The 25136-nt window shown below is 35.8% G+C and overlaps 3 protein-coding genes across 4 annotated transcripts; 1 reads left to right on the forward strand and 2 right to left on the reverse strand.

The window, feature by feature from the left end:
• Positions 771–13525, reverse strand: LOC18767155 (uncharacterized aarF domain-containing protein kinase At1g71810, chloroplastic). 2 transcript variants are annotated; one of them, XM_007201140.2, is made up of 21 exons: positions 12962–13509; positions 12807–12851; positions 12629–12667; positions 11208–11378; positions 10955–11107; positions 10697–10732; positions 9380–9423; positions 8068–8158; positions 7643–7684; positions 7405–7513; positions 6788–6902; positions 6644–6693; positions 6434–6512; positions 5652–5702; positions 5080–5221; positions 4908–4952; positions 4633–4728; positions 4490–4531; positions 3359–3541; positions 1991–2110; positions 771–1103 (listed from the first exon to the last, which is right to left on the reverse strand). In XM_007201140.2, the coding sequence occupies exons 1-21, from the start codon at positions 13427–13429 to the stop codon at positions 999–1001; spliced, it is 2226 nt and encodes a 741-aa protein (XP_007201202.2). In that variant the 5' UTR covers positions 13430–13509; the 3' UTR covers positions 771–998. The 2 variants fall into 2 exon arrangements, 1 of the variants encoding a protein (XP_007201202.2); XR_002272991.1 differs by lacking the exons at positions 771–1103; positions 1991–2110 and adding an exon at positions 3720–3809 and having other exon boundaries at positions 3449–3541; positions 12962–13525.
• LOC18767714 (16.9 kDa class I heat shock protein 1) lies at positions 16159–17256 on the reverse strand. Its single transcript, XM_007199988.2, has 2 exons — positions 16965–17256; positions 16159–16681 (listed from the first exon to the last, which is right to left on the reverse strand). The coding sequence occupies exons 1-2, from the start codon at positions 17182–17184 to the stop codon at positions 16410–16412; spliced, it is 492 nt and encodes a 163-aa protein (XP_007200050.2). The 5' UTR covers positions 17185–17256; the 3' UTR covers positions 16159–16409.
• On the forward strand, positions 18754–23804 carry LOC18767443 (uncharacterized oxidoreductase At4g09670). The gene is made up of 2 exons (XM_007200540.2): positions 18754–19308; positions 22921–23804. The coding sequence occupies exons 1-2, from the start codon at positions 18844–18846 to the stop codon at positions 23536–23538; spliced, it is 1083 nt and encodes a 360-aa protein (XP_007200602.2). The 5' UTR covers positions 18754–18843; the 3' UTR covers positions 23539–23804.

Genomic DNA, 25136 nt, shown 5'->3' on the forward strand with positions numbered 1-25136 from the left:
TATAGGTCCTACCATGTCGAGCACAAGCTTTGTCCTTTTCCAAAAAGCTTAAGGGTTCTTAAGCTAGCTAGCCAGCTAGGTGCTTACCCTTCAAGTGTATAATGTTTTCGGATCCTAATTATACTGTGCATGGTAGTTTGTACTTGGAAAATGACATGTAGGGTTGACTGTTGAATGCCCAAATAGTTTAAGGGGTGTAGTCCATTTAGATTTATACATTTGTAAAGGCTTTTTATAAGTGATAACTTTTACAGGATTGACTGATTTCATGGATTTCAAATAATTAAATGACACCTTGCAGATATGTTTTTACCAAAACAAAGTTTAATGCCCTCTATACTCCAGGGAGATTATTGTGTATATGATACACCACATGGTTGCGTATATGATTAATATCATTTGTCCATTTGGTAGATATTTAGTTATATACCCATTCTTAGCATTAGTGATATAAAAAAAAAAAAAAAACTTTACACTATTTAATTTCTAAAAACAAACTTTTTATAAAAAAACCCAAAAAATGACAGTTGGCCTTTTTAAATTTAATTTTAATTATTAAATTACTTTGATACCTTATTGAGGGTTTTGAGTTTTTTTTATTTAATTTTTTTACTTTTAGATTTTGGAGTTGAACTTGTTTTAAGAAATCGATGACAGTTCTGTAATTTATAGAAAGCTCAGAGCCTCTTTGTTATGTTGTAAATGAGCTTTGGATGTGTTTCTAAAGTCTATTGCATGTGAATTTTTTTTATAAATAATTTGGACCCCAATAACCCAAACTATTTCCATACCTTTATAATTTCCTATATATATATATATATATATATTTTTTGCTTTGAAAAATAATTTAGAATTAGTTTTAGCTAGACGAGAAAAGAAAGGAACCAATTGTAAGGCATGATCAATACAGCCAAGGAAAACCAGAAAGAAGACTGCACAAAATCTTGCTTCTTGTATAAGCTAGCAACTTTGGTTGCTGTCGAAATTATATTTGGGTATCATAAAATGATCCTTCGGATCGTCCTTGCAGCAGCACGAGAAATTAATCTTCCTGTGAGATCGGCTGGCAGATTAAGTAACTGCTGCTGTGATTCTGGTGGGAGCTGCGAAAGTATGAACATATAAAGTTGTAATCAGCATAAATGCAAAATGCAGAATGCAGTCCAAACATTAACGAAGTACAAAGAACTTGTAATCAGAAAAGAAAGATAATTTGCACATTATAAAAAGTACAAGTGTATAAGGTTTAATCCTAGGTTTGATTCCCCCACAAAAAAAAATTATATACTGGTTGTGAGTCGTGACAGAGAAAAGCTACAACCGGTAGAAAACAATAAATAACAATTGCAAATGGACAATAGGCACAGAAGATGCTTGCCATATATTACAGAAAAAAGATGGTTCTTTCCCGACAGTGCATGCACCAAAACATCATCTAAGCAAACTTTGTAGCTCACAAGTCCCGACCCCATCTCAAGCACACCTCCTAGGCCCCTGCCCCCGCCCATTAAACCCCAAGTTTCAATCCTGGCTTCGCCACTGGTGATCAAAAGGTATAATCTGTTTCCCACACTGGTAGGAAACTTCTATAAGGACCACAAATTCCCACAAAATTCCCCAGTTCGTCTATGCATAAGTGTCAACTTCTGACCAAAAGGTATAATCATCATTAAATTAATAAAAACATACATTGCTGGAAAATTTAAACAACTCTTCAACAACCGGACGACTAGTCAATTGCATAAATTAGGGCCAAATTCCTAGTCAAACCTATTCTGTGAAGACTACTCAGTTAATGCCACGAAATAACAACCATAGCTTCTAGGAACGCTGTCATAACCTTTTAAATCTGAAATCTTGAAGAGAAGTGAATGGCCATATGGATCCAAACACTACAGTTTTGGAAATCCAAAGCTACCAAGTACTCATTCCAGAACTAGCATGCCAAAATATGTAATTGATAATGTTCAAACATAAATGCGCTCCTTACCTCAGGAATAACAGAAAGGATAGGTAGAATGTCTTGAATGGATGCAAGCTGATTGAATACTAATGATGCTTCCTCCAAGTTCATTTGTTGATTATTGTATGGGATATCCTCTTTAATTACCTTCAAGGCCAAAGTTGAGAATTATCAGTAAATAGAAACATTAAAGATTACACGCAATCTGAAAAAGTTATATCCTTCACTACAATGTGTACGTGACAATTAATAACAAAGCATAATACTCACACTATAAAATGAAATTATTGCAACAAACTCGCCCATACCATAGAACACTTCAAGTCTCAAATGCAAGATAACTTTCTGATCATAGAAAACTAGGTGTCATCTTCAAATGTGATCTTCCATTTAATGAGGTTCCAATTCACAAATGGGTGGTTCTAGTAATCTTCCCCTTATTTGTAAAATTTTTAATGTAAATTTACCCTTAACAAAACAAAATGAAGAGCAAACAATTTATATAGAAAAAGATAAAAGACTTTCCATCTGTCATTCCTCTATACACTCCTGGCACCTCTATCAATGGCGCTGCAGGCAACAACCCCTTTGCATCCTCTAGCTTTCTGTGGCCAGGCCTTTTTTTTTAATGCCAAAAAATTAGGGGTAAAACAGTAACTTCATTACATGTTTCCATTTAAAGGGAACTAACTGAGAAAATATGGCTGGTCCAAACTCTAAATAGAACCATCACCTTATTTATGACTGTCCTCATCAAAAAAATTAAGAGGAAGAATGACTTCTTCAAAATGCAAAATTAAGCTTTCAAAGTGTTTAGTGTTCATGAACATGCAACTTGTCTTGCAAATACTTTCTCCATCTTTTCCAGTCCAAAAAACTACTCTTCTTTGTCACAGGGATATCATCGCAGAGAATATTATTATTATAATTATTGAAATCATTTGAATGGCCACAACATTGACATTTGCGCAAAGCATATAAAGGCAAAGACTTTAAAGAAAAATAAAAACAAAACCTAAGCACCAATCAATGCACTTCCAATACTCAAAATTATACCTGTCAATATATATATTTTTGCAGTTTGTCACAAAAGAAAACTGTTTTGAAAACAAAAGAAACCATTGGTCCAAAAAAGGAAAAAAGTGTCGCTAAATTCATTCAGATGAAAACAGAGATATACCAACCAAGACTCAACATACTTGCCAGTCATAGTTCTAAACTACCATGAGAAGGTTCACAGGAAAAGCCTAAGCCATACCACAACCAGAAAATCAAGCCCTTTATTTAGCCCTTTCAAAGAAATATTATGTGCATTTAGCCCTTTCGTCTTTCCCTCCCTTTATTCTTTACCACTGATATTATTCATCACTACGCCAAACAAGCTTAAACTCTTACTGCTTTGGAGTTTTCAATTCCTTGAGGCCCTGACAGTAACAGCAGAAGGCGATGTAGTGTTCTTAAGTTGATTTTGTCTTCATTGGTCATTGTTGAGAATGAAAAAGTAGAAGTGAACGGTATGCTTGCAGTTGCCAGAGTAGTAATAGAATCCAAGGTTGCCAGCCCAAGTGCATCCAATCCCTGAGTTCAATTGAGGAATCAAATAGAAAAGAAATACCAAAAACAATAATAACAAGAGCAAGAATAATAAGTACAATAATAACTACAATAACCGCATGCCCAAGACATTTTGACAAATTCAACCATATCTCAGATGCCATATGCGAAACTCAGGGATTACAATGATAAAATAGTTTACCTCTTTCATCAAGGCCAATCATTTAATTGTTTCAGGGGAATTAAACATGTGTCATAGGATGGGCAACAGAAACGTCTTAGTTTGTGTAGACTGCAATCATTCAGCCATTTTCAAATTTTGAAATCCAGTGGACCTTGACAGGGAACATATGATACACATTTTTAATTCACAATCCAGATGTTGGGTTATAACTGTGTAACAATAGAGATCTATTCTATGAAGTCCATGCGTAAATATATCATTGAAGACTCATTTTACCCCTAACATTCTAAGTGGTTTTATGCCACACTGTAAAGGCATATTAAATTGAACACTGTATTAATTTATAAGTTGAAATTTGATAGTCCCGGATAAACAATAATCTTCTGTAGAACAAACTTCGCTCCATGTAAATAATTAACAATTCCATCTCTTATTGTCTTAAGATTTTTTTTTTTCTCATCAGAAAAATATATTTACGGGGAAACTAGTAATTCTATTATTTAATACATTTTATCCATCAAGGTTCAATTCTGTTTTTTTTTTTTTTTTAATGAATTAGTGGGGGGAGAAACCCCAACACAAAGAAACTACTCAAGGTTCAATTATTAACGGCTCTAATGTAAAGGTAAAACCTTCCAAACAAAACAAAATATGTTTCAGATATTAAAAAATACAGACTGCAGTTTACATTTCTATTATGTTGGTTAATTAAAATTGTACTTTTCTACTATCACCATTCCTAATATGGGTTATAACTAAAATAACAAGCATAAGCACAATGATTTTACCTTCGCAAATTCTTGAAGAAGTATATCCCTCACAAATGCACCCTGAAATGACATTACAAATAAAGTAAGATCTGACATTGATTTTATGATCTGGCTGCCCAGATTGAAGATGAAAAGGAAATAAGACAAATGCAAATTCTTACCTTCTCTGCCAACATGAAAGAAAGGATTTGCTTGATAACTACCCTCTCATCTTCTTGTTTTCTTAATAAAGCCTTCTCTGTTCTGGCACGGAGGGCCTGCCACAAAAGAGCAATTAAAATTAATTCAATGACAACAACTGTACCGAAATTCGAGATAACTAAGATGTTAGTGTGAACTAAAAATGCATCATGTATCTAACTCACATTCCATTATCATTACATATTTCACAAGAAAAAGACCAGAGGGCACGCATCAAGAAAGAAATAGTTATTACCTCTGAAAGTAGAGACTCTAGACGATCAATTTTGAAAATGCCTTCCTGATAAGACATCATCTAGGAATCAAGATCGTGGTATGATGAAGAATATACAATGAGCGAAAAAATAGAAAGAAACAGTACTACTCCTCATATAGAAAAAATTTTAAAAATTGTATTGGAGCTTTACCTCATAAAGAAGGGCATGCAGGGAAGACTTGAGCTCTGGTGAGCTATCGGTTAGTACTTTTCTAGCAATCCATGGGTACGTACTACCTAAAACTTTGTAATCTGGGTTGGCGCCGATGGCGACGCCTTCCAATACAGCAAGGCTTAGAGCCATAAACAAACGTATTAGAAGACAACAGATAGCACAAGTATTTAACATTTGGCAGAAAATAAATTGATGGAAAGTTCTAAGAATTTTCAGATTTAACATTAGATGATGCTAGACTAATTGTCTTCGTAGATAAATTGTCTCGTGGAAAGTCTAGAGATGTTCAGTTTTGGTTTCTATATGGATTGTTTGGTTGGAAAGACATAACAAGTTCTTTGATGATAAGGTTAAGTAAGCGGAAGTAAGTGGATTTCATTTGTGACGGAATTAGTTTTTTACATTCTCTTTGGGTGTCATTATCAGAGGACTAACCAGGTAATAAATATTATTTAACAAATTGAGGAGCCATATACGAATAAACAAAATATCAAATATAAATAACAGTACATGAGGTCCATTTTATATTTTTGGAAACACAAAACTACCTTCGAATGACAAGAGAAAAATAAGAAGGTATACGGAATTTGAACTTGTACCTGCAACAAACAAAGAAAATATCAGACAATTCATTGATGAACAATTATACATAAAGCTCAAGAGAGTGAACATGTCAACTTCAATATAGCAGTACATACTTCCAATCTTCAGGAAATGTGAACGAGAAGTGAAAACATATGCACACTTTCCATGTGGAAAAAGTTAAAATGCAAATAATCGTCAAGTGGTTTGATATAAGACAGATTTCTTGGATATCAAAAGAAGATAAATAGACGACATAATGTTCAACGTGACCTGGCACAACAGTGACTGCACCAATAATATGAGAGAAATTCCACGAAGACAATTATTACAAAAATTGCTTTATAAGTTCAATTTAAACTTACATTTTTCATACATTGAAAACCCCTAAAAGAGCTGTGTCTTCATCATAGTGTGGGTGAAAAGCAACAGTCTTATGGACTTGGGAGGACTTTGTTTCCCAAGAAGCGAAGGAAAAATATGAGGAAGATGATAATGATGATAACGACGAGGATGAAGATGTGGATGCCACTGAAATTGATTTTTCATTTAATGTTGTGGATGAGGGAATATAAGTCATGAAATTGTGAAATCAATGGCCTAAAAATATATGATGAATCCACACAAGCTCTAGCATTGGCAACCTTAAAACGTTAACTGAGAAACAAAGGATGGCGGCACATTAAAGTTTGCAAATTTATAAAGCTTATCTTCCAAGTGGATCAAAATGAAACAGGAAACACCTTACATGGTGGTTCCTAAATCTCCTAAGAGGTCTCCAAAGCTAATATTTCGCACTCCTTTGGCAACAGCATTCTGAAAGACACCTACAGACACAAACAATGCTGGTGGCGTCAGACCAGTTAATGGAGCCCTTCCACAGAAAGAAGTCCCGACTTTTAATTACAAGACATCAGACAAACTAAGTCCTTAGGTTCATGTAAACACAAAGAGGAACCTGTTAAAGCCTTTGTAACAGCTTCCTTGTCTGCAGTTGGTGGAATAAGCCTGCAGAGTTTGTAAAAGAATTAACAAAATAACTTCCAGCAATGTCAATTAACATAACCTGTGCATCAACTGAAAGAAATGGAAAACATGATACCCAAGAGTAACAAAGTCCTTAGCCAAAGCACCAAAATCACGGTTTACAAGATGGAGGCAAGCTTCAATGAATCCATTGCGGAGTTCTTGTTTAAATTCACCCATCATACCAAAATCTGATTGTGGAACCATGTAAGTTAATAGAGGTTAATAAAATAAATCAACACATTAATTGGAATTCAACCCATTAAGCAGCAAAGAGTAAATTTATCTCCATCGTGTCTTTGTGGCGTCTTTTCTTTCTTACCTTGAACTATGTACATCTTTGTTCACAGTCAAATTTGAACAGTCCACCAGTTCCAATTTGGATATAGATATCTATACAAATCTTTGTTCAACGCCGCTTCTAATTAATATCTAGATGGGCCTATTTTTAATAAACCTCATTACTTGAAACTTTATATTTTGGCAATCTTGCTCTAATTCCCTTATTCTGTTGTATTTTTTTGGTGGCTTTCTTTTGTTTTTCAGACACATTCCTTTCGTCCACTGTCCTTCATAAGTTATTCTCTCCAATCACCAGAGCAACTAGCATTTATTATCCCTCAACCACACATTCACATATGTTATGTACAAACAAAATGTAAAGTTAACCTCACACGTGAGCAAGGCTAGTACCTAAATAGGCAAGTTTCCCATCATATGTACGAAGAAGGTTTCCAGGGTGTGGATCTGCATGATAGAATCCATATTCCAGAAGTTGATTGAATGAGCAGTAAGTCCCAACCTATTCAGCACCAACAAGCAGGCATTTTATTAAACTCTTCGGCAAGGTAAAAATTAAACATAAAAAGTAAAGACTTCAACAGGTCGATTTTTGAGGAATGGTGAAACTGAAATTAGTTTAGCGCATGACCTCAACCATGTAAAGATCATTTACTTCTGACAGCTTCTGCCCCTAGAATACAAGTAAACAGAGAAAATATAAGCAGAAACATACAGACATACTAAACGGCACATAAAAATACATCTTTAAGAAAAGTAATTTATATTTCCTAGTACTTAAGTCATATATATCCACATATATCCACCACTTTCAATTCTTATGATTTAAGTGCGCAACAAATTACAAACAAATTTTAATCTTGTTTAGTTGCAATATCTCATACACCTTTCAATTCTATCTTGGGTCTAATTGGAATTCTGATTATCACATTTGTGCAATTCAATTAAATGTGATAATTTAAGGAGAATGGTCAGGAAGCCACTGGAAGTTGTTCTTTATAGAGCTGGTCCCATAGCATGTTATAAACAAACCAAGACAAACGCAATAGCAAATACCTCCACCCATTCCATCACAAGCACCCTACGAGTTGTGTAATCCAGATACATTTCTGGAACCAAAACATCAGGTATACCACCATATAGCTTTCTGATCAAGCGCAGAGGACCACAGTTAGAACATTAATTTTGTAATCAAGCTTGAAACATAAACCTCATAACAATTGGAAAAGGATATAAAGTTATCAATGACGAGAAAGAAAACGGGAGGTGATACATTGAAATTTTATGATAATACAGTGCCCTATAGGCAGAAAGCGTGTCAAACTATGGTAAGGTCAAAGTCAAAGAATGTTACTGCAAATGAAACAAGTTGTCATCTTTAAAATTCAAAGGATAAAGCTTTTCAAATTGAAGCTTTCAGTTGATCACGAGGCAATTCAAAGTAACTTCCTTGCATTGTGTGTAAAGTAAACATTGCCAGAGACTGAAAAGAGGTACCTTCCATTAGGTAACTAATAAACTTAGGCCTTCAATGAAATAAAATAGAAAGCATCATTTATGTAAGGAAAAGCAAGAGAATCTTATCGGGGAGAGAGAGAGAGAGAGAGAGAGAGAGAGAGAGAGAGAGAGAGAGAGAGAGAGAGAGAGAGGACAAATAGGCTATAATTTGACATGTGAGGTAGTATAAATTTAAGATTGATCTCCGAGTCCCATCTACCCAAGTACCAAGTATTTAGGATCTCCCACCATGTAAGAATATAGCGGAAGAACCAACTCTGATACCAAAACTGATGTAGTAGAAGAATGAGTTAAAGGAATATAAGAGAGATCCAGACTCACTCCAGCCTATGGAATCCCACCAAATGTTTACTGGAATCACTACAATAGAAATTAGAAAAATTACGGAATCGCACCAGCCTTGGAGTCACTCCGAGTCAACCCAAACTTTTCAAACGAACAGGAATCACAAGAACTTTCACTAACTTTTACTAAAGCTTGCTAAGTGCCCCTTTTATAGGCTCATTGGTACATAAATCTGAAAAAAGCCGCATTAATACACTTTGAAATTCTAAAAATATAATCTATCACACTTAATACACTAATCATGTGATGTCAATGAATCTCAAATGTATGTGTAAATTGCATTTATTACACAAAAATTCTAAAAACATAATCTATCCCACCTACTACACTAATCATGTGAATTCAATGAACCTCAAATGTATGTGTAAATTGCACTTATCACACAGAAGAGTACCCATAATTATATGCTTGTTCTTGGATGGGCTTTATTTATTATCCTTTGAACTTAGTTCCTACAACACTATCAATCATTAAGATTACGTAAGTTTTGAATCCCTCCACTTACCTGAATTTGAGACCATTATTTGCTTCTGTCCTGTAGTCCATCTCCTGCATTCAATGTGATTTACCTGTATTCAATTTGAAGTTCTAAGAATAAACCTTATACAACCAAAAAGGATATCTTAGATAACAGAAAGATGTTCAGGGAATTAAAAAAAGGAAAGGAAATGTAAGCAAGTAGGCATAGTAACACGTGACAAACAAAGTATCACATTCAAGGGATGCTGCTGAAAATTTCAGTGCAGTTCAGACAAATTTTTCACACGATGCAAATTTGTCCATTCATGCTAATAATGTCACTGCAGCATGTTTCTGGCAAGAGTATATTTGTAGTTGAATCGTGAGTTTTGAAGATGTTAAGAGCATAAAAATAATGCCTATCTTCTTTTCAAAATGATGATGATAATAATAATAATAATAATAATGCTTAACCCACATTCCAACAGCTTAAGCTTTTGAAACAATGAAAAACTCAAATATCATTTCTGAGAGCATCCACAATGATGCTCTCTATTTCTTAGCTAAAAATATAAGAAAGCTATTTTAGGAGCTCTCTAAAAAATTTCAACTCCAACCATACTCCCTAATTTGGAGAGTCATAAATGCTATAACTCTTTTTTGATTGGTCCATCTCTATTAAAAAATAAAATAAAAAATAGTTAGCATTAAATAAAAGTTTGAAATACTCATTAAATAAAGCAGCATTAAATTATAGGGAGCCACTAGGAGTCCTTTCTCTCTCCTCAGATTTAGGAGCTCCTAGAGGACTCCCTATTTTAGGAGGTGGATAGGGAGCATGGTTGGAGTTGCATTTTTATGATTCCTCCCTAAAATTTGTCTAAGAAGGTGGTTTAGGGAGCCCATTGTGGATGCTCTGAGTGCAACATCCTGAGTTCACATCGATAAAACTGCAATCTCGCAATTTACACTGGGTTCCACATTTTGGGCCCTCTAGAGGTGAGAGAGACCCGCAAGTGATAGGGGCGTTAGAATATAAAAATAACACGTGGTCCACATTCTAATTGTCATAGTTTGAAAATATTATTTTGCCACATTCTAACAGTTAATCTTTAGGAAATAGTGGTAAACCAAGAAAAGTTATCCAAAGACATCCATTATTTGTGTATGCTATAGTCACTTCAATGAGAAAGCATATAAACAAAAACAAAGAGGAAAAAAGAAAATAAAAATCCTTGTTCAGTATCTGGTTGCTAGTATACTTTATTTTTCTTTTTCATATCTTTTGATCAGATGTCAACAGTGATAACATATACTTTGAAACATCAAAGTCCATAAGGTACATAAAGGGATAAATACATACCCGAAAGAGACTTGATGCCCATTCATCAACAACTGCCTGCATGTGAAGGTCATGTATATGTTATAAAAATCAAAAAGGCATAAAAGAACAATATAAAGAAAAGATATGCACATACACAGAGCGACCATACATTGATATGTACTAATGTTTCTCATAGACATACCTCATAGAATAACTCTGGGATGGGTGCATAAATTTTCTTCTCATTCATACTAACTAGAGGGTGGTGCAATACTAGGTTACATGCTGCAACATTACCTGAAGATCAGTGTTTAATTTTCTTATTCTCCTAAGTAGACCTGCTAGGAAACGCAAGATCAATATGTCTAAGGAAATAGCAGCTTGTACTCCGGGCCTTTGCACTTTGACTGCAACAACCTGTCCTGTACGACGAAGCCTAGCTTGATAAACCTAACATCAGAGAGAGAGAGATGAATTTGCACCGTCAAGATAAAAAAGGATGCCGAAAGTTAAGTTACATGGTCATGAACAAAGCATAAACAAATAAGACCTGTCCAAGGGAAGCCGCAGCTACAGGTTCGAGTGAGATCTCTGAAAAAAGCTCTTCTATTGGTAAACCTAGTTCTTGTTCTATTGTATTTATAGCAACTTCTGTAGAAAATGGAGATATTCGATCTTGCAACAGTGAGAGCTCATCCAAATATGATGGTGGTATCAAGTCCTTAGAAAGGAAAAAGAAAAAATTAATAGGGTAACCAAAGCAACGGCTGAGGTAGACCCAGAAATCTTACATTTTGGAAAAGAACAAACTAAATTTTATGACTATCTTTTGCTCTGTTATTTTTCCAAGTAAAATATTTGAAGTACTTCACTGTAAGTTGGGTGGTGCCAGTCAACTTGTTAGCAAGGAAACAATGAGATTTAAACATCCACTGATAAGACACAAAAGGGCAATTGTTTCTTCAACGATTTTCAATTACCATTCCGGTGCTAAGAGATGACACTCTTTCCTGGATAAGTGGCACTATTGAATTCCAGAACTTCATTTGAAAACAATGCAAATATTTCGACAACTAATAATACAACAGCATCCAATGTATAAGGATTCATAAATTTCTCAGAGATTTCAGAGTTTTGATCAAGAATATCTATAAGAATTAACAATTACTTTGGCAACCAGTTTAACATGTCTGAAGAGAAACTGTCACCAAGGCATTCCAAAATATCCAAAAATTGAAAACATTAATTTTGGGAAAGTGCACTATATAAATTAAAAAGTGAGGGCAGAACATCCCGATGCATATATGTAACTCTGCACAGCTGCATGTCATGAATATGTAGAGTTATTGAACCAAAGTAAGAAGACAACTTCAAAAAAAAAAAAAAAAAAAACCATTTCAAATATAATACATCAAATGCAGAACTTCATAATCTTTTATATTTATCTTGTGCCTCCATTATTAGTACTAGCCAAACTCATAAGCTGGATCTAAATTCAGACTTTCGATGAAACAATTCCACATAATTTTAAACATGAGGTCTATAATATCAACTGCACTGCCTGCCTACCTGTATTGTGTTGCAAAGCCCCTATATCTTTCACTACTACATTAATGCAGAAGAAGTGAAAACAAGAACAAAAATTCCAGAATTCACTAAAAACAGATAAAAAGGGAGAAGGCCCCTCCTAATTGAATAAAAATTCCACCAGGAATGACTAATGACTAATGAGCACTAGTCAGACTCTTACACAAGCAATAGCCAAAAGTGTGGACAGACATTATAGTACATGCACGGAATGCTTTCAGCATAAAAAAGGAAATGTAGTTTGGGACTATCAATACCCAACTAGAGAAATATGCACAAACCATCATATTTTGATGACTGAAATGTCCTGACGTCAGAAAACCTTTAATTTCTTTTTTACTTTTTTAAGGAAGAGCACGCTTTAATGAGAAAGATTCCACTTACAGGTCGAGATGAGATGGCCTGAGCAATTTTGATATATGCCTATAAGATTGAAAAAAATAATAATAATAAGAATTAACTAACAACTAGCTTAACCACAAAACAATAATACAAATAATCAAAAAATTGTAAGCAATTCAATAATGAAATGCATAAAAAGAGAGAAACAAGCATAACGCACAGGTCCAAGTTGCAGCAGTACTTGCCGAAGCTCTGCAGCTCTGACCTGCAAGCAAACGTATAAATCAACCATTTCCATTGCAGACTATTAAAAATTAATAAATACCCAAAAGTTTCGCAATTTCATTTCAGAACAGAGCAGAATTAAAGATTGACCTCGAACATTTGGTCAGAGCGCTCCATTAGGTTATCAATGTAGCGAAACGCGAACCACTTTCCAAAGGTGAGACCAGTCTGGAAGAGCCGGCGAAGAAGAATCAGCGGCCTCCGCCTGTAAATGGCGCCAATTTTGGAGATGTCATAGTCTTCTATGGAGTTGGCATCGGAATTACTGAGCTCGAAGAGGTAGCCCGACTTATTCGTGAAGGCGTCGACTTCGACGAGGTCGTTTCCGGCGGCGCATCGGAAAAGAGAGCGGCGACGACGAGGACGGGGGCGAGGGGAGGAGGAGGAAGAGAATAATCGGAGGTGTTTGGGTGTGGTAGTGGAAAGGAAGGAGGAGGAGAGAGGAGGTGAGGGAAGGCGAAGAAGCATTGTTTTTTGGAGGGGAAGTGAAGAAGTGAAGGAGAAATGTGAGTATGGGAATTGGAATTTGAAAGGTGGTGTTTGTTGAATTTCAACCATTCATGTCATGCAAGTAATGCTCATGCTTTGTGTATGAACGAATGTTGAGTGTTGTTGTCTCGTCTCCAAGTGAACGTTGCTTTTGCGTGGCCGTTTTGGTTTTTTGGATGAGGGTCTTTTTGTGGTCCATAACCCATAATCTCAAAACTCTCTAAGAGAAAAACAAAATAACATTCAACTAAGACTTTAAAAGAGTTCAAAAGTCTAGGTGTATTTAATTAAGATTTTAACCTTTCGTTTGAATGAGGGAAAATAACTCAAAATTGAGCTAAAAGTCAAAAATTGAAGAGGAGAAATTGACATTTCCTTGTTTGGCAACTTAAGTGTAGAATTTATTAAATGACAAGGAAAAGAACTGTGGAAATTGGGGCATCAAATTCCCAAGTTTAATATCCACCAATATAGGTGTCATTCCACAATTTCTATGGTGCCATTTACAAAATTCCGTCATTTACAAAATTGACATACATAAATCCAAACACTGAAATCTTTGCTAGACATTGAAATGATGGAAATCTAAATTCTTTCATTTTAGAATTCCATATAATTTTCAATAACTTCATCCAAACAAAGGAGTTTGTAAAATTTAGTTGTATTCAATTTTTAAAAAATACATCAAAATCTAGGGGTATTCAAAAAGTTATTTATTTTGAAGGAATTAATGATTTGCCCAATTTCGTTAAAATTTAAAGTGGTAAGTATAAATAGAAAAGGCCTTAACAAATATGTCAACCCTAAAAACTTTGAACATGTTTTCCAAAACGTACGTTTTTGTAAAGTGGAGGTAAAAAAAAAATTTCTTTTTCTCTACGCTTTCATATTTGTATTATCTTTTGATACCCTATCGTATGGTTGATAGTCTTTGAATAGTTGTTGTCGCTGTACATATATCCATGTACAGAAGCATCCCAATTATTTTTTCTACTTTTCCTTCTTCTGTTTTTATTTTTTTATTTTTTTTATTTTGGTCGTGGATAACCATGGCGTCGTTTTCTGTATAGTATATATATGATGGCAAACCATGGCTAGATATATAGATTACTAATTACGAACTAGGTATATATATATATAGAGAGAGAGAGAGAGAGCTAGGTGTATATATATATATATATATATATATAGAGAGAGAGAGAGAGAGAGAGTAAACCATGGCGTCGTTTTCTGTACATTATTTCATATAGCAAGCATTCCTTTTTTTCTTTTTTTTTGTTATGCCTTTTCCATCTTTATTTATTTATTAGTTGTTGTTATTCGGTGTTTGTTTTTATGTACAATATATATATATATGATAGCAACAAATATATATAATATTGCCCTTCTTTATCAATCTACAATGTGTGTGTATATATAGTCCACGCCAAAAGGTAAAAATAATCTTCTGTTTTTTTTATTTTTATATGAACTAATTAAAGATTGCATGTATTATCTAGTAACATTATAAATGAGAGATTTATAAGGAAAAGGAAAAACACCTTATAATCCATGAACCTCGAAAGAGAGCAATATGTTGTTAGAACTAATAGTTGATGTTGCCAACCGTGGATGGCGCGATTCTAATGATTTGCTAAGCAAACAAATAGTAGAAAGCAAGATACTTCATGTTCCTAATGAAAAATGCGTTCCTTAAAATATTACCTGAAGAGCACTCAGAATGGATACTATACAAAACATATGTTCTTTTTTAATTTTTTTTTATGTATAATGTTTGAACGTTGTGTATTTGTAAATGTACTTTTCTATTTTGAAAATATGGAAAAACGATAAACATCCCCAAAAAAAAAAAAAAAACTTTAGAAATCTACTCAACTCTTTTAAAATCTATGAAAAAACTCTAACAAACACCATTCAAATCAATTCAAGAATTCAGTCAAACTCTATGTGGAGTTTATACAAATCAATTGAAATATATTGAACTCTATAAACTTAATAACTCCATTGAACTCTTTTAAAATCTTAACTGAATACACCCACCTAAAAAAGAAAATATTCATAATTGACATCACACCCGGTCAGATCGCACAAATCAGCCGATTTTAACTATAATTGACGGTTTGATTTGGTTGATTTTGTATTTGGTTTGAGAAGGACGTGTTCTCTATAAACAAAGCCAGTCCATTGATTTTGGATAAATAAAAAAATGAGACCTTTCATGTTCAATATTTACCTTATTTTGAACAAAAAATGAAATTAAAAATTTCAAGCTTAGGTGTTAAGTTTGTTTGTTTATGTAAAATAGGCCCATTATATGAAAAGTAAAGAAAAAAATCCAAATTTTTTTAGAATCAAGCCCAAAAAGCATCACTTACATACATAAAAGACATATTTTGCTATCGTATCTCTTGAACTAAAAGGTGTTTTTTTTTTAGGGCCTTGCATCGTTGCCCAATTGTCTGATTAAAAATGGACAAAACTATTGTAACTGATTAAAAATAAGTTAAATCAGTTAATTTTGGGCGGATTAAATTGGATCTTGAACTTGAACACCGTATATGAGTTTTAGCTTTTAAAATGTTAGATTTCAAAATTAGAAAATGGCGCATCTTTGTACAGAATGATAACAGACTCTAGAATCGGACATATAACTACTAGGTAAATTATTAACCAAATCGCCAACAATTGGCTGGATTTGTCTTTCCTTTTTTACTTGTCACTGGATTTCTCTGAGATAAGTTTCATGCTTTCATGTAGTTGATTTGGTGTTTATTTATTGTTGTTGGAGAAATGTTTTAAGTTTGAGGTGGTGTATGCTATTCCGAAGCCTTCAACATAGGCTGAGTTTCAGGTGCCAAGAATTTGTTGTATTTTACTTTATGATGGACTCTTTGCAATTCAGTTAGCGTGACATAAAAAATTAAAAATTAAATAAATAAATAAATAAATAAAAGTTCGTGGTAGATGGAAAATATCCTTCTCAAAGCACAAAAAAAACTTTATCCATTTCGACTATAAAAAAAAGCCCTTAATTCTACAAGAGAGCTCACTAGGCCACATCAATGGTTCTAACATCTTTTGGGTTCTGCTCTGCGTCCTTCTTCGGAACTGTTACGTTCAGCACCCCGTTTTCGAGTCCGCATTTGATCTTATCCGAGTCAGCATTCTTGGGCAGCCAAAACCGCCTCACGAAACTGCCAAGCTGCCTCTCCACGCGGTGCCACTTGTCTTCAGTCTTCTCCTGCTCCTGAACCCTCTGCCCGCGTATTTGCAACATGTTGCCGTCCTCCACGTGGACCTTCACGTCCTCTTTTTTCACTCCTGAAATTGGAGCACAATCGTAACAGGTCTAGTATAGTATTTGCGAACTCACACCAGGGTGACACTAGTGCACACAACCCTACTGCACAACCCACTGTAGCCGCTTCTTTTTCTTTCATTTTTTTTTCTAGCATATATATATGCACCGATTTTCTACTCTCTCAAAATGTACAAAATAAATACGAAAACAAAAACAAAACGAGAGAGAGAGAGAGAGAGAGAGAGAGAGAGAGAGAGAGAGAGAGGAATATCACATATATGTTGATTTATAAAAACTACAAACCAGGAAGATCAGCAACAAAGATGTGAGCGTTGTCGGTCTCACGCCAATTAACATGAGCATTAGCGACAGCAGAGGTTTCATCACCGCCGCCTTGTTCTTCCCAGTCAGATATTCCTAAGCCGAAAGGGTCCCACGCTTCAGACCCAAACCACGGCTCAATCCACCCTCCTCCTCCTCCTACTCCTCCTCTACGCCCTCCTCGCCGCCACGGCCCCAACATATATGCTTCAGAACGACGACGTTCTTAACCCTCCCTTCACCAAATTTGGATATTGACTAGATTTCTTACACTCTTCGCTGAAGAAGCTCAAATAATTAGGATATTATTTATAGTAATTTATCTGGAGGAGCTCAACATGTGGAGATTATTATGGGCATGCATAGGTGTCACAATGTCCTTCCTAGCGGTGTGATGTTGGTGCCACTTGTTTTTTAACATTGCCACGTGCTTCTTCTTCTCTTGCCACGTGTGAGAAAAAAAATGTTAACAAAATAATTAAACTATTTCTTTTTCTGGCAGGAAAAAAAATAAAAGAGAAAACACTTTTCTATACCCACTTGCATGATGGGCCAAGCCGAATGAAGAAGCCTCGATTTGGTGCCAATGGCAATTGTTTAGCAGAAGCCCAACTCAAAATCTTTCCTGACTTGGCGTGCAAGTATGGCAACCTATCAATTAAACCGTCAATATAATCTATAATATATATAAAGGCAGGATGCCTTAAAAGTGAAATATTTAAAGTTCTAACAATTGTCATTGGTTAATATTTAACATAATACACTTAATTAAACAGGGATAAACTGGTACATTCACAATTTTAAAAATTCAAATAAATAATAAATAAAATTAGAAAAGAACATACACAGTAGTTGTTCATAAAAATATAAGATCATTTTTACTCACTCGTTTAATCAAATGTGTAGTGACAAATCAAACCCATTACAAGATCATTTGAGACACATCTTTACCTTCAAAAAGGTAGTTGGTAGGATTTTGAGGATTCCAACAGCAGGTTCCATTTTCTAATGATTCAAGAAACCAACTTCAAGATGAAACCGAGTGCAAAGAGACATTAACCCACAAGGTGTCAACATCAGTAGGCTTCAAAGCACCTCTTGAACAAACTCATTTTTTTTTTAAATTATAAACAAAAGGGTCCAACCTTGCATCAGAGAGAAGACTAAATCAATTATCTACATGTACAAAACCGGCACACAGATAAAACAACGGTGGAGGAGACAGAGACCCGCGTTGAATATAATAATTTTATTATCCTCCCAATCTTCAACCCATCTACAAATTGTACATCTTTTCGTTGTCGTCTTTGTAGTTTGTATTAACTGGCTTGTACTTTTCTGTTGAAACAAAGATGCTCGTGAGTCTCGTCACCAAACACCTCATTAAGATAAGTACAAGAGCCCCATGCCCCCCTCCGAACACACACACACACGCGCATAGACACAAGAAGATTTGTAAAGATTGTGGCACCTATTTGACCTTGCAAAAATCAAGCAGTTGCCGCTAATCTAAATCGAGAGGATTAAAGCCATGTTCATTATACTCAGCAATATGAAAATAGTATGAAATTGTAGAGAATCAATATAGATGTTAGAATGGGCGTGGAAAGCCCAAAAAAAAAAAGAAAAAAAAGAATTAACTATAGTAAACCCCCTAAACTATGGGGGTTAGTAAAAACTCATACCCAATATTTATTTATTCATTTAATCAGTACACAAATTTTACGAAACCTTTTAAAATATACATTTGGTAGAAAAATTGTTAAAAATTCTGTTAATTATTGACATGACAAAACAGTGTGCATGAGTTTAATATATTATTATCTCCTCCATTTCTACGACCTCCATTGCCTCCCCCGAAATGTCGGCCGAAACGCCAATCCGATTCGGAATTCTGGGCTGCGCCGAAATAGCCCGAAAAGTCTCCCGCGCCATCACTGTAGCCCAAAACGCCACACTCTACGCCGTCGGGAGCCGGTCGATCGACAAGGCGACGGCCTTCGCCAAGGCCAACAATTTCCCTGCCAACGCTAAGATCTACGGCTCCTACGACGCCGTTTTGGACGACCCCGACGTCGACGCCGTCTATGTCCCCCTCCCCACAAGCCTCCACGTCAAGTGGGCCGTCCTGGCGGCCCAGAAGAAGAAGCACATCCTGCTCGAGAAGCCCGTGGCGCTCAACGTGGCGGAGTTTGACAAGATTGCCGAGGCGTGCGAATCCAGTGGGGTGCAGATCATGGACGGTACCATGTGGATGCACCACCCGAGGACTGCGAAGATGTCGGAATTTCTCTCCGACCCGAACCGTTTTGGTCAGCTAAGATCGGTATGTGTTTCTTCAATTGTCAATCCTTCTTTTTTAAGAAGGATAAGGGATTGGAATTTTTTTTTTTTCCTTTTGGTCAACGATTAGGCGAATGTGCATGCGCAGTTCTTCCGAAGAAAGTAGATTTTAGAAAAATTCTTTTTGTTTTTCATTTTATCAATTGTTATTGTTATTGTACCGTTTTCAATTTGAAGTGCTTTTGTTTGCTTCTTGAGTGTAGTGAGTTGGGTAGTGACTCATTTTAGGTGTGGAATTGTTTTTTTTGCCTCAACCGCCCTTGACATGATATCAGGCAGATTTAAAAGGAGAAAAATAGAAAGGAAAATGCCTGAATAGTGAGGCAGGATGAGGTTTGTATAGTAGGATTTAGGATTTCCAAACTGTGTTTTAATGGCGTGGTTTTGTAGAATTAGAAGTTCACGGATTGTTGAAGAATTTGGGATCTGAAATGATAAGGCTAAATGGCAAATAGTGGATGGTTTGAAAGAAAAAAAGGAGTAGTTCAAGTTCCTATTCGACAGAGAATTCAGAAATTTTCAAGGGTTGTTTTGATGGATAGTTTGAGGGCTGCAGGGCTGGAAAATATGTGGGGTTTTAGTTGGTGGGGAAGAAAGAGAGTGATGTTGATGTTAGCAATTGATGATGGATATGAGTGAATTGAATATTTAGGCAGATTAGCAGAAGCGAAAACAATGAAAAACAGAAAATAGATGAATAAAGATAGGTCTGGAATCACTCCAGGGGCTTCACACCTGTCCTTGGCTCACACAAAGGGGTTTGGCTTCGCACCAGAATTCCAATATCTGGAAAACAAACTTTAACTCAATAACTCAATTCGTCTATAATGGATTACATGGGGGTATTTATAATAATCTAATCCTACAGTGAAAAGGAAATTAAACTTATCCAAGGAAAAAAATCCTAATCTAATAAAATAAGTAAACCAAATCTTAATTAAACAAGAAATCCAGAAAATATTTAAAAACTTAGGAAACAAGTTAGAAACTAATCGCAGGAATCATCTACTGCTCCACAATTGTGTGATTTGAAGACCGAATTAAATGATTTCCTCTAGGTTCCTTTATCCAAATAGCCATAGGAAAGCTGAGCTGGTGAACCGAATTCCATAGCTAAAGTTATCAAACCAGTGTGCTATTCTCCGTACTCGTATTACAGGCAAATCATGTTACTTGTAGTTCTGTTTACTCCACTTGTAGATGTGCCAATCCCGCCTTCCCCTACAAGTACAGAAAACCCAACAGACCACGAGCACATGAAAACAGCCCTTTTGAAAGCATACCCAAGGAGCGGGGATCCATCCAGTCTTCACTTATAGACATTAAATGACCTTATTTCTAACAAACAAGTTAGCATCCTACCCCGGCTGAATGTTGGCAGAAACAGTAATAAGCGTGTTTATCCTTATATTAAAGAAACTAAACCTTCCCTAAGAAAACGATTCCCCACTACTGCTACTAGTAGTATAGATGAAGATCTATTAACATGTATGGATATCTATATAACAAGTTGCCTCTGACCTCTGTCTCACAACCACCAATGGAACCTGTAGCTTCATGACATGACCTGAACTGTACTACTACTGGCCTAGCTGCCTAGCTACTAATAACTTGGCACCCGTTCAGCCAATATAGTGAAAGAGTAAAAGTAGGATCCCGCTCAGGGCACACTTACAGTAACCATCTGTCTTGGAAAAAAAACTAGAACTCAAACTGCCCTCAGTTACAAAACTAGCTTCCCTGGCCATAGCAACTATAGGTACTCTTGCTCCTGAGTTCTCAAATCCTTACTTCAGGGGATTAAGGTATCTGTTATGGATTCCAGTTGACCTCAATAACTACTTTCAGAAATTTTAAGGTAGACCATCCTTCCATTTTAGGCCATTAAGATCTTTCAGGTTCTGTGTAAGAGGATATCTCTAGATTGTATTTTATAGTCTGTATTATTTATGTTATAGAGGCCCTTCAAAGTTTCCAGCTCTTTCTCTCTAAGACCTTGTAGTTTGTAGTATTTATTTAATGCAGCATGTCCAATGTAGTTACACAATTTTTTTAACATATGAGTGTCTGCGTGTTTAATGGACTTCTACTACAATTATATGATTAATGTACTCTACATATTATAAGAGGTGAACGTTAACATAGTGATGGTGCATGTGTTGGCATTGATCTTGTATTTGATTAAGCTGACTGCGGTACTTTGTTGCAGCTCTTTAATTTCGGACTGTAGTGTTTGCTTTGGACCACCAGAAAAGAAGTGGTCATTATTTATTTTTCAAATTTCAGCCTGGCATTTCATTATGCAATGGAATCATGGTTCCATTGTTTGGACTGGTAGCATCTTCCTGATGCTAGTTGTGTAGTTGCTGTCTAGCACTTTGTCAAAGACCATTATAAGTTGAATTATACTGGCAGTTTGTGTAATGTTGTTTCTGCTTTGCACATTTGAAGCTTGCTGGTCAATAAAGTAGCATGATTTATAGCCTACTGCATTCCATTCTCAATGTATTTGTGCCGAAACTTTATGGTCTATTATTATGTAAATGCAATTTAATTTATTAATTTTCACTGATACTTTTTTTCTACCTATATATATATGTATATGTATGTATTTATTTATATTTATTATTGTAATTATTAATTTTTTATTTCTGGCATTCCATCTTCTATTCTCTTAGCCTTCTTATAGATTAGCTGCTTTACCAGCTTTCCTAGGAAGCATAACATAACCCATTATTTCTGTATATAATCTTTGCTAGCATCCTGAATTCAGATCTTGATTCAAATAGCTTTTTAGGCCTTCTGTAATCTATACTTGAAAGAAATTTGAAGGGATTAGAACTTTTTTGAACCTGGAAAACAATTTACTGTTTTTCCCCAAAGATTAACCTCGTTATGAGATAGTTAACATGAGATGATGGAAAAGTAAGGTTAGGACTTCTTGTAGTATTCTTTAAATATGGGGGAGGGGATAATTCTTATTGGACTTGAATATGAGAAGCCATTCGATTCGGCTAGTTTTGGGTTTAGGTTTTACTAATCCAATCCCAAACCCAAGCCTTACTCTGCATTTGACTATAACTGGGTTAGGATGAACTTTGTCTGATTTCCTGCCCCAAGTCAAATGCAACACCAAAAGCATGTCCTTTTAGTTCCATATAGTACAAAGTACTGGAAGATTATTTGATCCAAAGACAACCGTACTAGCCTTGTGATAGGACATGTTAATGGCATGTGGTTTTGGGCGGCAATCCTTGCAATACATATGGTAATTTTAATACTAGAAAATTGCAATTTATGTTATTTGAGTGTGCAACTGTGTACATCTAATCCAGAAATGATAGTACTAGAATATTAGGCTGACAAAGAAACTTGTGTGCGTTATTTTCTACACTTGGATCGGTTCTTCGGTTAGTAGTGTTAGGCTTTCTATAAATGTATACTGCTCAGAAGGCATATATTCAAGTTGCAGTGGTAGAGATTAGATGATATGTTGGATTAGGTGATTATAATTTGTTTGTGGCAGCTCTGGACTGATCTTTTTGAACCTCACTTTCTGGTATTCTTTTAAAGGCATTTTGTTTCTGTACTGCAGATACACACCGTGTTCACTTTTGCTAGTGATCCTGATTTTCTCAAGAATGACATTCGTGTGAATCCAGACCTTGACGCTCATGGTGCTCTTGGGGATGCAGGGTGGTACTGTATGAGGGGAATCCTGTGGGTAAGTAACTTTGAACTGCCTAAAACAGTAATAGCTTTGCGTGGCCCTATATTTAATGAAGTGGGGGTGATTTTATCTTGTGGAGCTTCTCTGCATTGGGAAGATGGGAAAGTGGCTACCTTCCACTGCTCTTTCTTATCAAGTTTGACGATGGAGATAACTGCTGTCGGTACAAAGGGTACTTTGCATGTTGATGGTTTTGTTATCCCTCATCAAGAGAAAGAGGCCTGTTTTTCTTTTGCTTCTGAAACCGGATTTGATGAATTTGTGACCAGTTGGGTACCACCACCAAGTCAGCACATTGTTACCACAGATCTTCCGCAGGAGGTTCTCATGGTAAGAGAGTTTTCTCGTTTGGTAGGTACTATTAAAAATGGTTCAAAACCTGAGAAGAAGTGGCCAACCCTTAGTAGGAAGACACAGATTGTACTTGATGCTGTCAAGGCATCAATTGACAAGGGTTTTGAGCCTATAGATGTCAAATATTAACTGAGGCTCATCTGGTATGTGTCGTTCATCTTCTGTTTGTGCTAAGGTGTCCTTGTGTCAGTAATAATATCCCCATTCTTCTGTATGCCTAGTTTATTCATGGCATCCACAATTTGGGTCAGAGCTTGATGAACTTGAGCTGTATTGAAACGCTACTGTCGAAATGTATGAAAAATAAATTAAATGTAAAAATTGCAAGTGATTTTCATGGAACTCACATTTGTCGGTGAAGAGAAATATAAAACTAGTGAGCTTTGTTCTGGTTAGATGCAATAATGATTCTTATACTGACCCATGTAAGGAGGGTACCCAACCGAGGTAATATTTTGAGATTCAAATAGCACTCTGAATATAGGGACAGTTCGATAGTTACCTGGTAACCCTTTTCATAATAATAAGGTAAGCTTCATAGTTCCTCCAACCTAGACAAGGTGCTTTTTTGCCCTTTTTTAAGGTTGGGTTGCTGGAAATATGCTGGACCAACATCCAGTTGAGAGAGGGGGAAGAGGGTACGTGGAACGGAAACAGTTTCCGTTCTAAGCTACGCTAGTTTCCATGGTACGGGATACAAGGGAGTAGGGATAGTCGGTATGGTATTTTGGGTTGCAATTTGTGTAACATTTTAATTCAGTGCGGTATTTATTTTATACAGTCCCGATCTCTTGGACCACAGGAGTCCAAGAGATTGTGGTCACCCACCGTTGGATATTAATCCAATGGTTCAAAATGATATATATAAATGCAATATGACATAAATGATTATTACCTGATTCAAGTCATAAATGAGTGAACCATTGAATTTACATCCAACGGTGAGTGACCATAAATCTCTTGGACTACAGGGGTCCAAGAGATCAGGACTGTTATTTTATAATACTCATATATAAGATAAAATGAGGTGCACTTTATTAATGTATCAGTGTACGAATGTGCGGACGGTAGGCATTGATATTTACAATACGGTGCTCAAGAATGCATGATATTATAGTCTAGTAGGCAAACAATCGGCAATTTGGCAAATAATAATAAGTCATGACATTTATGCGATCTAATCTATCGATCATGTGTGGAGTATAGTAGGCATGATATTTATAGGACGGTAGGGAAACAATAGGACTCCATTCTTCCACTAGTACTGTTCTAGCTTTACTCCTTAACGAATTTGCTTTGTTTAATCTATTGATCATTATTGAGGTCAGTAACGTACCGATTCCGCGACCCAGTTCGAAATTCGCGAGGAGGAGAGTAAATTTTATAAGGGCAAGCCCAATGGTAGGCTGTATAAGGTAGTCGTTTTATGATGAGGGTGTTATATATGGATCATAGACGTGGACTTTTATATTAGCCACATGATTCATCTGAATAGCAACTTCACTTAAGTTTAATAAAATGATTATGTGGCTAATATAAAGGTCCACACGAGGAGTTCATGTATGGCACCATAACTATAGAATTTTGTTGTGGGGATGCATGCAATCCTCGGGCCAAGCTTGCGGTTTGAGAGACCCAATTGGTTCCACTGGGGATGGCTTTTTGACATCAGTTGCTACATTTTGCAGCTCACGGGTGGTTCAGCCCCATTTAGATCCCCCATTGGG

This window comes from Prunus persica, chromosome G8, assembly GCF_000346465.2.
Source record: "Prunus persica cultivar Lovell chromosome G8, Prunus_persica_NCBIv2, whole genome shotgun sequence".
In the NCBI taxonomy this organism is placed as follows: domain Eukaryota; kingdom Viridiplantae; phylum Streptophyta; class Magnoliopsida; order Rosales; family Rosaceae; genus Prunus; species Prunus persica.

Coding starts and splice junctions, on each gene's coding strand:
- LOC18767155 (XM_007201140.2), bottom strand. CDS start 13,429: ATGGTTGAAATTCAACAAACACCACCTTTCAAATTCCAATTCCCATAC. Junction 8,159..9,379: donor AATAATGGTCTCAAATTCAG/GTAAGTGGAGGG, acceptor GCGCTTGATCAG/AAAGCTATATGGTGGTATAC. Junction 4,953..5,079: donor TGCATGCCCTTCTTTATGAG/GTAAAGCTCCAA, acceptor ATGTCTTATCAG/GAAGGCATTTTCAAAATTGA.
- LOC18767714 (XM_007199988.2), bottom strand. CDS start 17,184: ATGTTGGGGCCGTGGCGGCGAGGAGGGCGTAGAGGAGGAGTAGGAGGA. Junction 16,682..16,964: donor CTTTGTTGCTGATCTTCCTG/GTTTGTAGTTTT, acceptor CTCCAATTTCAG/GAGTGAAAAAAGAGGACGTG.
- LOC18767443 (XM_007200540.2), top strand. CDS start 18,844: ATGTCGGCCGAAACGCCAATCCGATTCGGAATTCTGGGCTGCGCCGAA. Junction 19,309..22,920: donor GTTTTGGTCAGCTAAGATCG/GTATGTGTTTCT, acceptor TCTGTACTGCAG/ATACACACCGTGTTCACTTT.